This window comes from Typopeltis vanoorti, chromosome 2 (genome assembly GCF_054136105.1).
Source record: "Typopeltis vanoorti isolate ZY-2024b chromosome 2, IOZ_Tvanoo_1.0, whole genome shotgun sequence".
Taxonomy (NCBI): domain Eukaryota; kingdom Metazoa; phylum Arthropoda; class Arachnida; order Uropygi; family Thelyphonidae; genus Typopeltis; species Typopeltis vanoorti.
The window spans coordinates 58561272-58577139 of record NC_143550.1 but is presented as its reverse complement, the minus strand read 5'-3'; the positions used below and the strand labels follow the sequence as shown (position 1 = coordinate 58577139).

Sequence of the window (15868 nt, the reverse complement as noted above, 5' to 3'; positions counted from 1 at the left end):
GAAGAAAAGGGTTGATAACAAGCTTATAATAATATAAACTTAATTATGTAGTATTATAATAGTATACAGTATACACCTTAAAAATTATGTTTTTATGAATATCAGATGTAAGCAAAGTTTGTAAATGTGGTATCAGTAATACAGCAAAGTCTAAGAAATGAGTTAGTCTGAAACATGAAAGAAACTTCCTATTTCTAGTTGTGAAATTACACAAGTTTTGCCTCTCTGCTTATTCCTATTTGAATACTTTTTACTTTGTAAAGCTGGAGTTCTTCAAAATGAAGAAGAAAATATTTGAATTCATGCAGTTCGTGTCACCTATAACGTGCATGCAAATATCTTGTATAGCATTTTTACACATATATTGGTAGAAATGAAATAAATATCCATTTATGGGGGGGAGGGGGGAGGGACAGATCTTTGCTCTTTATTTACTATATGTATTGCTTCACATACTCATCAAACCATCCATCCAGAATTTTTTAGGTTCACTTTCTTCATCAAATCTAGACCTTTGCAGGCCAGCTATAGTGAAATAATTGAAGGGTACAGGGGAAAAACAACTTCAGTCCAATTTTTGTGAATTCAACTTAATGCTGCCATCTGTTGGGGATTAAAGGAAGGTTTCATCTCATAAATACGACTTTCTGCATAAACAACCACAGTCCAGACAAATGAACAGAGAATATTTCTTAAACTTGGGAAGAACACCCTCAGTTCGAGCGGTTGTATGGAAAAACAACTTCGGTCCAATCACATCAACTATTATCACTATTGCATCAGCCATTTTTTTTTTATTATCAGTGGTTTGTTGAATCACTACTAGTTTTGATTATAGTTTTACTGTTTTGGTTTTTGAGTATTTTAATTGTTTTTTAATAATAAAAAGTAGTGTGAAAATGATAAGTGATTATTCTAATAGTTCTAATGAAAGTGAAGCTGATACTAAAGAAAAACTCACAAAGAAACGAAAAAAGACAGGTAGGACTAGAGATGTAATGAAAATTCTTCGCGCAACAACGCACGAAGTTTGTCCTGACTGTTTATCCAAAAGGTATCGTTGTTTCGAAACTATTCCTGATGCCGAACAAAAAAGAATTATTCGTGATTTTAACTTATTAGGGAACTATAATAACCAAAACTCTTATTTAAGTGGACTAATTACAATCCTTCCCATAACGAGAAAGCATCCTAGAAAAGGAGTTGATGCGAGGGTGAACACTGCTTCATTTGCTTTTCATGTCAGATTACTGCAAGGCGGCGATGAGGGGAATAGCGAAGATGTCAGAATTTGCCGTAAAGCATTTATTTCTTTGCATGGTATATCTGAAGAACGAGTGAAAAGGATTAAAAACTGTTTGATAAATACTGGTCAGTCACCTAAAGATTGGAGTGGTAAACACCTAAACAGACCCCACAAATTTTTAGAAGAGACTAAGAACAAAGTTAAAAGTTTTATTAAAAGCGATGACGACAACATTGATGACCATCCAATAGATGATTGAAATAAATGATTATTTTAAAACTACATTTTAACTACTTAAATTTTTATTAGTTTTTACCATATTTCATTTTTTGTGTATTATTGCTTACTTAATAAAGAAGCACTTACCAACCTTTGTTAGTATAATAATTCCCTTAGTACCTATTATCTTTAAAACAAGGGATGCGATCTGATCATTATTTATAAATTAAATAATTAATTAAAAAATCAGATATTACCAATCCGATTAATAAAAAAATGTGCATAACAATCATTTTTTTATATATGATTTACCGGGGAAAAACCACTTCAGTCCGGCCATTTCGACAAAAAGGCCATTATTTGCCATGTACCATACTATTATTTTTTTTATTTTGTTTTACTATGTTTACTTGCATTTTGACAACAAGGAAAATTTAATTACGTTTTTTTCGGAAGTCAATATCGTGGACTGAAGTTGTTTTTCCCCTGCACCCTTCAATTCTTCTTGATACAAGAAGATGCACAAATGTAACTGGCTCAAGTTCTTCATCTCTACTAATCCTTAGAAGGGATACTAACAAGCATTGGCTGACAACTTCAAGTATGATATAGCCAGCAAAATTCCTAATCAAATCAAACATTTAAGGAAACATATGTGAGAGACATTTATAGATACTTACAAAACTTAGAAAAATAAAGGATTTTATTTAAAAACTCTGAATTTCATTCAATGTAAATCTAAAACATCTAGAAACAACTTCTCCATACAATTTTTCCTAAACCTCACATATGGCTTTGTTTTGTGGACTATGTCTTTATGGTTTGGTCACACACAGAGAGAGATTTATTTCAATTCCTGGAAAAAATAAACTATGTATTCCCATCCATGATCTATCCCTTTTGGATAATTTAATAATTCAAAATCCTACAGGTAAATGTTCAATTTTCAGTTTATAAAAACCAACTGTTACTCACAAGACATTCACTCATTCTACAATGAGTTATGGTCAAGGATGAGTGTATTGAGAGTCGATAAAGATAGGAATTATAGATATATCAGTTGAAAAACATCAAATACATTCTGAATGGAGAACCTATAAAATGAGTCAAACATTTCAGTTATTTAGGCACAGTTTTTAGTGAGGATTGCAAATTTGGAAATAGACAGCAGAATAAGCAAAGCTGATATAATAGGAAGTCAACTGAATAAATTTATATGGAATAAGAGAAATTAGTCAAAACACAAAACTAGCTGCATACAAAACAGTGTTCAAACAAATTTTAACTTATGGATGTGAGACCTTTGAATCAAAGACTGAAGACCATAGATACAAGAGTTCTGAGAAAGATTATAGGCATGAACAGATGGCATCAATGGCAATATCATATTAAAAATGAGGATATTAGGAAAGAACTTGACATTGTTATCATTCAGGAATGTGTTAACAGAATTAATCTCAGGTGATATGGCCACTTAAACAGAATGGAGGAGGAAAGGTTAGCAAAAGTGTTCTTTATTCATGCATAGTTTCTGTGGTTAAGAAGTTCAATAGAAATATTCTGGTTTTATGACCACACGTTTATTAGAGAACTGTTTTTTAAAAAACTAAATGAGTACTAAAAATAACCCGACAAGTTTCGTTAGTTGTAAGATTAACATCTTCAGGGGTAAAGAGAACTAACAGTTTAAAGCACAAAGTATAAGAAATTACAAAAAAAAAAAAACAAGTTCATTTGTTGGTATTATGAACATCAAATAGTTAAAAAAACCGATTCATAAAAAATGTTAATAATAATAGTAAGTAGTAATTAGATTTTTTTTCAGGACATGCACTAGTCATTGCTAAAACATGACCCAGCATAAGAATGTGCACAAATTCATAAGAAGAGAAGACAAAAATAAATAAAATTCTCACTGAGTATGTTATTCTTGACAGAACGGGACACAAGAACATACAGAGGATTTGAAATAAGAAGTGATCATCATTTAGTTTTAAGCAGGATAAAAGTATTGAAGATATGTACAAAAGTTTAAAGAAAAAACCAAGCAAGGCCTGTGTAGTTAGTTCCTGATTCCCCCCCCCCCCCAATGGGAACAGCATTTGCATCCATAGCTCATCCAATCTACTAAACTCAGTCAGGAAATATGATTCCAATAACTTCTGTTTGGCCTAAACTCAGCTTGTTCCTCTCCAAGTTTCTCTTTGACAATTTTTCTTCTAGAATACTCACAACAGAGGCAGTTCTCACATTCAATTTTATTTTCCTTTTTAAACATGGATACTACAGAGCTCTACTCCAACCATCTGAAATTTTATATGGCCATACCTTCTGAATTATGCAGTACAGTCACTGAAAAACTTTTATAATTCCATACTTGAGCATTTCTGGTCTAATATCACCTACTCCAGCTGCCTTCTTATATATTAATACTTTAAACAGATTTTTTATGGATTTTTCAACCTAAAGTATTGATATGTACCAGTGGTGGCTCGTCCATATGGGCTGCATTGAGTATACTAGCCAGTACTACTCGCCAGTATACTCAATGCTGGAGCTGCATTCAATGCGGCCCTACAGCCCTTATGGACGACCCACCACTCCTAATTGCATTCCTCTTGATTATTTTCTACAACTGTTTAGTCACCTCTTGTTTCATTAACAGTGTCATAGAATAATTATTTCAAAGATTTAGGATATTTTTTATCTTTAGTTTTCATGCCACCTTTATCTTCTCAAATTACTTTTACAGTACTTTACCCTCCATTGCTAAGTTTTTTTTTTTTTCCCAACAGCCTCCAGAATATTTTGCCACCTTCCCGATATTTTTCTTCTATATTCTTACCAAATTGTTCTCAAGACTTATTTAGATATGTTTACAATACTACTTTTCTTATTTATATTTTTCTCTGTATTCTCTTAGAGTAACTTCTGAGTTACTAGAAACTTATATGTTTTCTTCTTGTCTAGGACAACTGTCTATAAATTATATATTTAGTTTAATCCTTTATCCAAGTGTAAGCAAACAAAGGTTGCACCTGAAGTATCTTCAGGACTCAGGCAACTCGTGGCAGAGGTGGATGAAGCTCTCATCACTCCCTGTCTTAGTATCTCCCATAATGCAAAGCACATCTCCTTGCAGACATGTATAATGCTATGCATTGTACATGTCTGCAAGGAGATGTATAATGCATAGCATTATACATCTCCTTGGCCACTACTCAGACTGGTTTCGACCTTTATTGAGGTCTCGTCAGTGGGAGCCAGGCCCAGAGGTGGTGATAGCAAGGTGGAAGCAACGGAGAAGTCATATTTACCTATACGAGTTGCCAAAAGGTGTCTCACCTTATTATTAAATTACTCTGGATTTAGAGAAAGATGTTGGAAGTTTTTTTCACTTGGTTAGACTATAATAAATTTAGTTTAATCCTTTATCCAAGTGTAAGCAAACAAAGTTTGCGCTGAAGTATCTTCACGACTGAGGCAACTCGTGGTAAAGGTGGACCAACCTCTCATCACTTCTTGTCTTAGTATCTCCCATAATGCAAAGCACATCTCCTTGCAGACATGTATAATGCTATGCATTATGGGAAGGGTCACTACCCAGACCAGTTTTGACCTTTATTGAGGTCTCTTCAGTGGGAACCAGACCTAGAGGTGATACCAAGGTTGAAGCAATGCAGAAGTCATATTTCCATATGCCAGTTGCCAAAAGGTGTCACACCTTATTATTAAATTACTCTGGATTAGAGAAATATGTTGGACGTTTTAGGTAAATGACTTCTCCAGTAATTCCACCTTAGTAACACCACCTCTTCTTGGTATGGCTCCCACTGACGAGACCTTAATAAAGGTCGAAACCGGTCTGGGCAGTAGTCCTTCCTTAATGCATAGCAGTATACATGTCCACAAGGAGATGTGCTTTGCAATATGGGATATTAAGGAAGGTGATCAGAACTCAGTCCACCTTTGCCACAAGGACAACTGTCTCTTTCACTTGCATTCACTATAGAGTTCTGATTCTTATATCCTTGCAGAGGACTTCACTAGATGTATCTCTTGCCGAATCAATGTTTTCTTCAGAGTTTGCTGCTGACACTTCAATGTTTGATTATTGTTTTCAAACTCCTTCCTTTTTCTTTCCATAATATTTGTATGCCTAAGTCTACAGTTCATCTCTGAAATTCACTCGACTTTGATTCCTTTTTAAAACTTTCTTATATATTTCTCTTTACAGTATGATATTCAATGTTATTCAATTTAAAACTAAATGGTAATCACTTCCCATTTCAAATCGTGTGTACTCATGTCCTGGACCAGCACGAAGATATCGCTATCCACAATAACAATCAACGAGAGTTTTCTTCTTTCTTGTATCTTCTCTCCATGTAACTTTATGCACATCTTTATGCTGAAATATTGTGTTAATACATGTGTAATCCACATCCTGAAGAGAAATCCAGTAGGTTTTTACCATTATTATTAGCTTTGCCCTTTCCTCCAAATTTTCACAACACATTTCTGTATGTCTAATATTCATTTCCTTCTCTGCTGTTAAGATCTCAATAAGGACCATCTTTTCTTTATATCAAGTGCCTTTTCTAATGACTTGAAAAATTCTTCTGGCTCTTCCTTAGCAGATTCTTTTGTTAGACCATAGGCACAAATAAGCATCATTATCCAATTCCCATTCCGATGTTTGACTACATCACTCTACTCAATGCTGACTGCCATTTAAGATTATCTTCCTGTTTGGTGTTAAAGATTATACCTACTCATCATCATCATCATCACTGCCTGAATATAACATCTTGTAGGTGTTTAGAAGAATCTCATCCTTTTTTTGTTGTTTTGTTTCAAGTAACACCAATTACGTCAACATAGTAGTTCCCTAATTCTTCTGCCAGTTTCATGTATTTTCCCTTGATACTGCTTAAGTTTATAGATGGCTATCTTGAATTCTGTTTATGTTGAGTTTTGAGTAGTTTGTTCCAGTAACTGACTTTTTGTTGTTTGCTCTGGTTCCCAAAGCAAACATGTATGTGTGTAGAGGCTGTTTCAGCTGGCATGATTTTATCTCGCTGTACCTACTACTGTCTTTAAGTTTAAGCCAATAAAGAATACAATCTTATCAGCTAAACTCCAAATTGCCAGCCTATCCTCATTTGCTCAATAATCAGGAAGATACTAATGGATTGCACTACAAGAAGGTGAGGACTAAACATTAGTCAGAAGCTCCAGTAAGTTTTCGCACTCCGTAAAAGGCTACATGGAGGTAGCTATGACATTTAATTGTCCCTATAATGTAAATAATATATGCACACTAATGATTAAGATATTTTTAAAATGAAATTGTTATAATTTTTTTTTTTTTTACTACAAAAGACTGAAAAACAAACTAGTATTATGGGGATAAGAGTTATATAATTAAGTAATCCTTGTAAGAGACTAAACATGCTATTTTTCAAGTCAATGAAGGTTTTTAATAAGCAAAGCAGTGGTCTCCTACCAGGATATGAAAACTGTGTTATATCTAAAGACTTTTTTTTCATGAACATTCATCGCAAAGTAGGGCTCAAACTGCCTTTGGTGTAAAAGATACTATCCACTTAGTCAGCTTATTTGCAGAATAAATGGACCTAAAAGGATCAAAATGTAACTGAAACATGACTTTTGGTAAAAAACTTGGAAGTTTTAATGGAATCAACTTAATAATCATCTTCATTCAATTTTTGCCTTCAGAAATATTTTTAATTATCAGTGATTTGTATGATGACTGAAAGCTTAAAATTTAAAAGGGAACTTGATGCTTAATTAATACTATTACTTATATTTGGAATGAAATAAATAAATATATTTAATATTTACCTTTATTTGTATTGTTCTGTGACCCCGCTGCAGCAACAGCATAAGGTGTTATAGGTGGTGTTGGAGAAATTAATGGATGATTTATATGATGGTTTAATGGTGGAGAGTTGCTATTACTACTTTCTGATGAATTGCTATGGAAGAAAAAAAAAGTTCTAAGCTGTAAAAATTAGTGATGCACTTCTGTATACAAGAAAATAAAACAGGAAAAATATTAACTTTATATTATTCTGTATTTTATGAAGATTGAGAGATCATATTCCATTGTCTGCACGGTAAGCCTAGTGGCTTTGCACTTCACAACCATATGCCTGGGGAAGGAATGTCCCAGGTTCGATTCCCGTCAATGTGAGGAACTTGAGGGTCTTTCTCAGGCATAGCCAAGTTAGCTATCTTGGGCACGGGCAATAGGGTTTTTTCCACCAGTTTATCTGGCATTTTTCATCCTGCAAGCAGGCAAACCGGCCCCATGAACATATGATTCTAGGTCAAGAATACCCCCCCCCCAGCAGCAGACAAGTCAGTTGGGAGTGGTACCAACAAAGAAGTCAGATCTAAGTAACAGCAGACCCTGCATGGGAAGTGGGAATAACGCATAGTGAAAGAAGAAGAAGAGATATCATATTCCATTAATTTCATTCTCTTTAATTTGATGGAGATTCTTTCATAGATAAAAATAAAGAATATTGAAAATTTTATAAGTCTTAAATCCTAAATACAGGATTAAACCTCTGAGTAAGTTTCTTGTTCATTTAAAAAAAGTGCTTATCGATAGAACTTGCCCTCTCTCTCTCTCTCACTTTTCACTTTGAATTATCAGTCTTCCTTTTCTTGGGATTTTTCCCACTTGCACCTTATATAGCATTCTGATTATGGCTGCATTATATAATTTTACTTTTAGTACTGCTTTAGAGATTTCATTGTTATACATGAATTCAAGACTTCTGAAATGCTGATGAAATGATGTGGCTAACTACTTTAAGGATATCTAGATTTTCACAAATAAGCCAAAATAATCAAATACTTTAATTTGGAAGCTGCTGACAAGGCTTCAGCCAGGAAAATGACCTTTAATATTTTAAGAAATGACATCTGGTTACCTAAAAATTATCACTAATTTGAATGCCTCTAAGGCAATGTTTCCCAGAGCTTTTTTTTTTTTTTTTTAACTTTTATAAAATAATATTTTTATTGCCATAATATCCCAAATAAGTGCAGGTCTATTCTATAATTAATTTTTCAATAAATATAAAATTAAATTAATAAAAGAAAAAAACTAAAGGAAGTTCAGATCAAATGTGTCCCTTGGCATGTATTGACTGAGCTCCAACAGGGTCACATCTGGTTGATGGCACAATTGCCTTCATTCCACATGCTTCCAACTATGTGCATTAAAAATTTAAATTCAAATAGCTTAAAAAATATAGTCGAAACTTTGCTAAATTTCAGAATATTTTGTATCTGAAATTGTAATGGTCCTCAGCGATTGCCTCACCACTCATGTATGCATCTGTACACTATCTATCAATAATTGTGCACACACTTTAGCAATTTACAATTGATACCAGCAGGTGAACCCTAATACCAGGTATATCCACCTTTGGCTTTGATCACCTCCTGCACCCTTTGAGGGAGGCTTTCCACCAATGTGCAGCAGACACCAGGTGGAATTGTCTCCATTCCTTCACAAAGCAGTATTGAGTTCAGCAACAGATTGAAGACGTGCTGTACCAGACCTCAATTGCCACTCAAATTTTCCCCACAGGTGTTCGATGGGGGGTTGAGGTCAGGACAGTCATTTAACACCCATTTCTTCATGCCATTCCATAACAGGTGCAGCTTTGTGGCATGAGGCATTGTATTCTTATGGTAACACGGATCCATTCCATAAAACTCCACAGTGTAGGCAGCACCTGATTATCCAGAATATCGAGGTACTGAGCTGCCATCATGGAACCGGACAACGACCAGTGGTGCCACTCCAAACCAGCTGAATGCACCCAATACGACACACTGTGGTAACAAGCATTCACCAGGCTGCCTCCACACCCACACTCTACCATCAGACTGGAAACAGGTGACCCCTGATTTATTGCTCCAGAGTACTGTTTTCCACCAGTCAATTGTTCACACTTTTTGCACCAGTTTTCGAAAATGAAGTTCTTTTCGTACAGTATTAGTGCTCACTTGGTGATACTGGCTCTGGAACTCATCACGGATGCTCTGTGCCAATTATAGTTGGTTTTTGTGTGCCACCCGTTTTAACATCCTCCTGTCCCTGTCAGTCATTTTAGATGGCCGTCTTAGGTGTTTTCCAGCATCAGTGATGCCAGAACATCTCAACCTTTGATTTTGGATGCTCCAGTTCAGTGGCAATGGCACATATGGACATGCCTCTAATGTGACACCTCACGAAGTCACTGAGTTCACGTCATGCTGCCATACCACCTGCTATGACAGCATGAAGTATTTCATCAACTGCTATGATGAAATACTGCTTCCTACTACTATCTGTATACCAGTTTTTATGTTATTAACAAACCTAGAATGTTCCTTAACTTTAAATAACAAGGGTGTGACTGGACAATTATTGGTAGATAGTGTATACGTTACATGTTTGTCACAAGTTATGATGGATGTACAGGTCATACGTGCATAGATATCTTTTTAGGAGTTGTGTTGTTGGTTATTAACAAATCTTGGAGTCAATCTAATAATAAATAATATTAAAATTATTTAATTAATATAAATTTTTCTCTTTGTATATCTTAAACTTTTAATATAGAACACTCACTGGTTACAAAAAAAGGTTTGAACCATACAATAAGTGAAGGAAATTAAAATGACTGTAGTAACTGAGAAAGAACATCACCAGGAATCAAATATTTGTAATGAAAAAGTAATGAGTGCAAGCTATTAATTTATTATAATACTAATATGAAAAAAAACAAATATCTTTATAATTGTTTGTGTTTGAATGAAATAATGCTATATCTTCTCTCAAAATGGCCACTGCTTGAGAGGAGATAATGCTAACCTTACTGAATTTTAAAAGTGACACACCAGTATTACTAAATTTTTAAAAGGGGTACACTGATACTGAAAGTTTGGGAAACACTGCTCTAAGAGGAAAGATTTTTTGTGTACCAAAACATCTCTTGTGGTACATTGAGTTGAATCTGTATGCTATTAGAAAGTAAGTTTGTAAGTGACATGGATATTTGTCCTTCTTTATCGAATTCTTTAATATGAATGGATAGTTCATTGAAAAATTAAGGTTTTCCTTGTTTTTAACATTTTTAGTGCCATTCATAGCTGAGCATATGAATTTTCATGAATGCAAATGGCAATGGGATCATTGTTTAAACTAAAGTTGTTTAAAAAACAAATAATATACACAAAGCTAAAAACAAATACAAAGATGGGTTAGGTTGCTTTGCATTAAGACAGAAGTAATTATGGTTGCCCACCCATGATAGGTCATAAACAGTATATTAGTACTTTGAGTATTTTGGTTAGTTTGTCTGTTTTACAGGATGAAAAAAAACCTGAATTTCTAGAAAGAAAAGCCTATTTGCCTTATGAGACTGGATCATTTACTTGTAGCTAAAAATGCATTATAAAGGTTCTTTATATCATAAATCATCAAAAGAACCTTTATAAGATAATACAAGTTCAAGAAATAAGCGATCTCCTTTGTTGCTAAAAAATATTAGAAACATATAAAAAATTGTCATTAAAAGTAATTCTTTTTTGGCATTATATTAGCAAGCTTTTTCATCTTCATACTTTATTTCATTCTACAAATACTGTTCTCTAACCATGTATTGTTCTTTACAATTCTCGTATTATTTAACAGGCATTGGGAAAACATGTAATTCTTCAGTTCTGAATTTGAAACTTGAACATCATGCAGTTTGGCATGATATAAGAAAAAAAAAACATTTTGATATGAAAAAAGTATTTTGCATTTTTTAATCTACTGGCCAAATAAAACAGAACTCCAGTATTCTGAACTAACCCAAATAAAAGAAGTCCATATGCTTTACTACTAAAAATGTCATAGAAAGTTGCACCTCTGATGCTCCTTTTACAGTAACATGAAATTTTTATGCACATTAAATTTTTACTCAATTAGTACATATTACTAGTTTACAACAATGTTTGCATCTTTTTTTTTTCTTTTAGATGAAATATAAAAACTAGGTTATCTCTGAGGGTAGGCACTGACAGGTCAAATAAGCTTTCTGTTTTATACATAGTAACATAGTATTAGAACAATGCCATTTTTATTTCATAACTTAATAACATACAGATACTGGGAAACTTTGTATCATGCTTTTCTCTGCAATTTTAACAAGCTGTTGTCGTGACGTTGTTCTTTTCATGTTCGAATCCGCCATCTTGTTTAAGTCACTTTCATAAAATAAAATACAACTAATTGTAAATTGATCACCAATCCAAGGGTAGAGAAATTTCTATTATACTGCGCCACTCTATCCTTAAATTAGTCTATATAAAATAGCAGGATCAATTCATAGTTAGTTAGCAGTCTCCTCATTCATTCTGGCCGAAATATTTATTTTCCACTTGGGATTCCCGCAAGATTCGAATTTTTGTGAACGGTGCAATAAAAAGGAATTCAGGCAAACACAATAATTAGATTAACAAAATAAAACATTTAATATAAGCTATATGACACATACATAAATTCTACTTCTAATTTAAACAATAAAACAAGTCAAACATTAAGCCAAGTCAATCACATTAGTTCAACCTTCCAAGCCTTCACATACACTTTCTCAGCTTCTGAGTTACAAAGTTCCTACACATATATAAATATAATAGAACTTCCTATCTAATCAGTTTTCACACACTTCTCAGTCATGCTATAAGTTCAAAATATCGCAGGCACTAATAGTTGAAAATATCTCTCTAACAATTCTTAACTTCAACTCTCAATCATGAAGAGTTTCCACAGTTAGGTTAGGTTAAGCATAGCGTAATTAACACTCAATTCTTCAAGCATTGAAATAATACACTAAGATAGTCCTTACCGGAAATAGTTCCTAGTACATCAAATACGTTGTGAGCAAACTTTTAAATTATTTTTATTTCACTTAAGAACACATCTACAAGACTTATCCACAGTTATAATTAAAACACTATCAATCGCGCTTCAGAAATCCAGACATCGACTGCAGGGTACTTCAACTATCCTTGTTACCACTCATAAACTAATTAAAACACTGTGCAGTTCTCCTTAGGGCAAATTGGAAATAAGCCGCAATTCTAGACCAACTGGGTTTATTCAGAATTCTTCCTTGAACGTCCAGCTTTTTATATTATCCGATTACAGCATCAATTTCCCTTTTATTATTACTGCTGGCTTCACTTTCAGCTAACTATAAAATTCACTTCGTCCTTGCTCACTTATAAAAATTATCCTCTTAACTCCTGCCCTTAAGAACCTTTCATTTACTTCTACTTCTCTAATTTATGCCCTTGCTTCCTTTCACTTCCAAGTTTCTGTCCCAACTCCCTCTTGTTACCTCTTATATTTTTTTATTATTCTTTTTCCAGCCCTCGCTCTGTTCCACTCGCGCTCGTTTATTTCACGCGTTTCCATGACAACAAATAAACGTAAACATTTTCGCTAACGTTACATAAGGTTATACTACTACATTCAGTTATTACATAACGTTAAACTTTCACAAACAAGAATAAATAGAATATTTGCATTTCAATAAATGCGTAGTTAAATTACAAATACAAGTTCTTATAATATTGACATAACAATAAATAAAATAGCTTAATAATATTTAATACAGAATCTTATTACTATTAACACATATCTTTGATAAAACAATTAAATATTAGATATAATTAAGGTAATTACATGATATCAAATTATAATTTAAGTTATTTACATTAAATAATATTTACAAATGTAGCCTTTGTGATGGAAGATCATGTTGGATTCTGAAGCAAATAATAATTACTCTAATATCTACATAATCAGAATCCAACACTGTGAAACAATGGAGCCAACATTTCTGTAGTCCATCTTGTAAAAAAAACATTACTTGTTTTAGTAATAAGCATTATTAGCTATATCTATGCTACAATAAAGATACATTTAAATCAAGATCAAATAGGAACACTATACGACAGAGTCCGGAAACTATAATCACTATCGTTCATCATTTGCTGAGTAGTCTCCTCAAGTGATTGTTGTTTTATTCTGAGCTTTCATTTATTTATTTATTTATTTATCCACGTCAGTTCATGACTTATTTTCCTTATGCTCTTTTTTCATTTAATGGTATCCATGTGAAAATAGTATTTTGCATTTTTTAATTCACTGGCCAAATAAAACAGAACTCCAGTATTCTGAATGTTTAGAGTATGTACTACTCAAATAAAAAAAAGTAAGTATGTGCTCAATTTTATCTAGTAATCTTTCAGTCTGGCTATATGATCATCTCATTGTCATTTTCTAGTTTTCTAAGAAAAATTAAAAATTTTCCACCTATTGTTATGCACAATAATATTTTTATATTGTATCATTTTAATTAAAATATTTATTATTAAATTTATAATTCTATATTGTTAATTTTAGCTATATTTGAGTTTAAATGTTTATTAATTTTCTTTAGTTCTGACACCCTTCCTAACTACACTCTTGCTCAGTTTCTAAGGAGTTCTCCCACCGCCACCAGGTCTGCTCTGAAAAACTGCCGCTGTATTAATCTTAAAACCCTACAGTAATTTTTATGTCTCAACCATACCACCCCTTTTCTGCCTGTCAACCAATTTCTGTAACCCATAAATCTTCACCCTTTCTCATAAGGTTCATTCCATAGATCATCTTGGTCACTTGCCTCTGGAACCTCTCCACCTCTTCTCATCGCCAAGAAATCCAGGTGACCAGATCTGCAAGCAGTAGTAATGATGGGGATCTGATCAGCCTTGATAAGACCCCATCATGACTGATAAATAGGAATAATAAACTGCTTGTCTCTCAAAGTATTCTACAGTAACCAAGTAATTTGATGAGCTGCTTTGGCCACTCTTGCTGTGTGTGTGTCCTCTAAATTTTAACTCCCTATCTGCTTACACACTCAAATCTCTGGCTTTGTCAATTCCTGGAGTAAAGCTGGTAATCGTTTCACCCCAAAAATGCATAACCTTACACTTTGCAACATTAAACAGATATTCTCCTTTGCCCAGACTACCAGTCTATCCAAAATCATCCTGCAAAATTTTAATTTCATCTGTATTAACTACAGATGCATCAATGGCAAACAATTTTGCATCAATGGCAAACAACTGAACAGTTCCTTTCCTATTCCATTAATGTACAAATTAAATAGTAGTAGCCCAAGAACAGAACTCAGTGGCATGCCACTAGTCATATGCCTTCTATTGGGCTCTGTTAATAAATAAACTACTCTTTGGTATATCTCTTCATCAATCATCACCCTCTTATCCACTTCAACAACTTGAATGCTTCATCCCCATGCTGTATCCATTCCCCTTGTCTGATGTGAGCAATGCCTTGTAAAGAGACAAAATAACATCCTTATCTTTACATGTGAAAGTTCATTTCAGCATTGAAATTATCTTTTGAGTTCTATTTGAAATCTGGACCCTGAACATGTCCCTTAAGTAAACCCATGTTGTTCATTGCAAAGTAGAGATTCATTGTCAACCCATTTCTGAATGCGAGATTTTTTTTCCAAAATCTTCACCACCACTCCTGAGATACTAATTGATCGATAGTTGGATACATAGGTCTTTGCATCACCCTTGTGCAATGGAATTACCATATATTCTTTTCCATTCCTGCGGAACCTTTCCTGTTCTGAGATTCATATTAAACAGCCTGGTCAAAGGAATAGCTAATTCAGCTGAACACTCTTTTAGCACATGTGCTGATATCCCATCAGTCCCTATTGCTGAATTCTTATTCAGTTTGTGCAACAGCTCTAATACCTCATCCTCATACACCTGAATTTCTTCATTCAGTAAAGAGATAGCAGTGAGCTCAATGTTGCATACGCCAGGTTGACAGCTATTAACAAAATGGCCACTCATTAGTTGAACAACCACTTTTACATCTGTAACCCTCATGCCATCTGCATTTAGAAGTTATTCTTTAATATTCATTCTTTCTTTTACTTGCAGTATATTGATAGAATTCTTGTGGGTTGTCTTTAGCATGCAGAACCAGTTTCTTTTCATACTCAGACTTTGCTTTCCGTACAACAGTTGCGACTATTCTAGCCTGCTGCTTATAATTTTCATAATGCACATCATCCTTATGCACACAGTATTCTTTCCACATCATCTTTTTTTCTTACGAATCTCTAGCTTAATAAGATTACACATCCATTTGACTCCTACAATATTTTTTCTTCAAACTCTCAGGACACATTCTGATTTTGCATCATTTAAGTATTGTTTAAACGTTTCCCATGCACTGTTGATATTCTTCCCATCCATCAACCAAATTCATTCCAGTGAACTCAG

General features: G+C 33.7%; 1 protein-coding gene across 4 annotated transcripts in view; it reads right to left on the bottom strand.

Moving 5' to 3' along the window:
* Positions 1-15868, bottom strand: part of LOC150109062 (CCR4-NOT transcription complex subunit 3-like) — a 436445-nt gene that overhangs the window by 139842 nt on the left and 280735 nt on the right. For all 4 annotated transcript variants that reach the window (XM_090405199.1, XM_090405207.1, XM_090405214.1 and 1 more), the window contains one exon: positions 7334-7467. In XM_090405199.1, coding sequence (XP_090261325.1) covers positions 7334-7467 — 134 coding nt within the window. The remainder of the gene's footprint in view (positions 1-7333; positions 7468-15868) is intronic.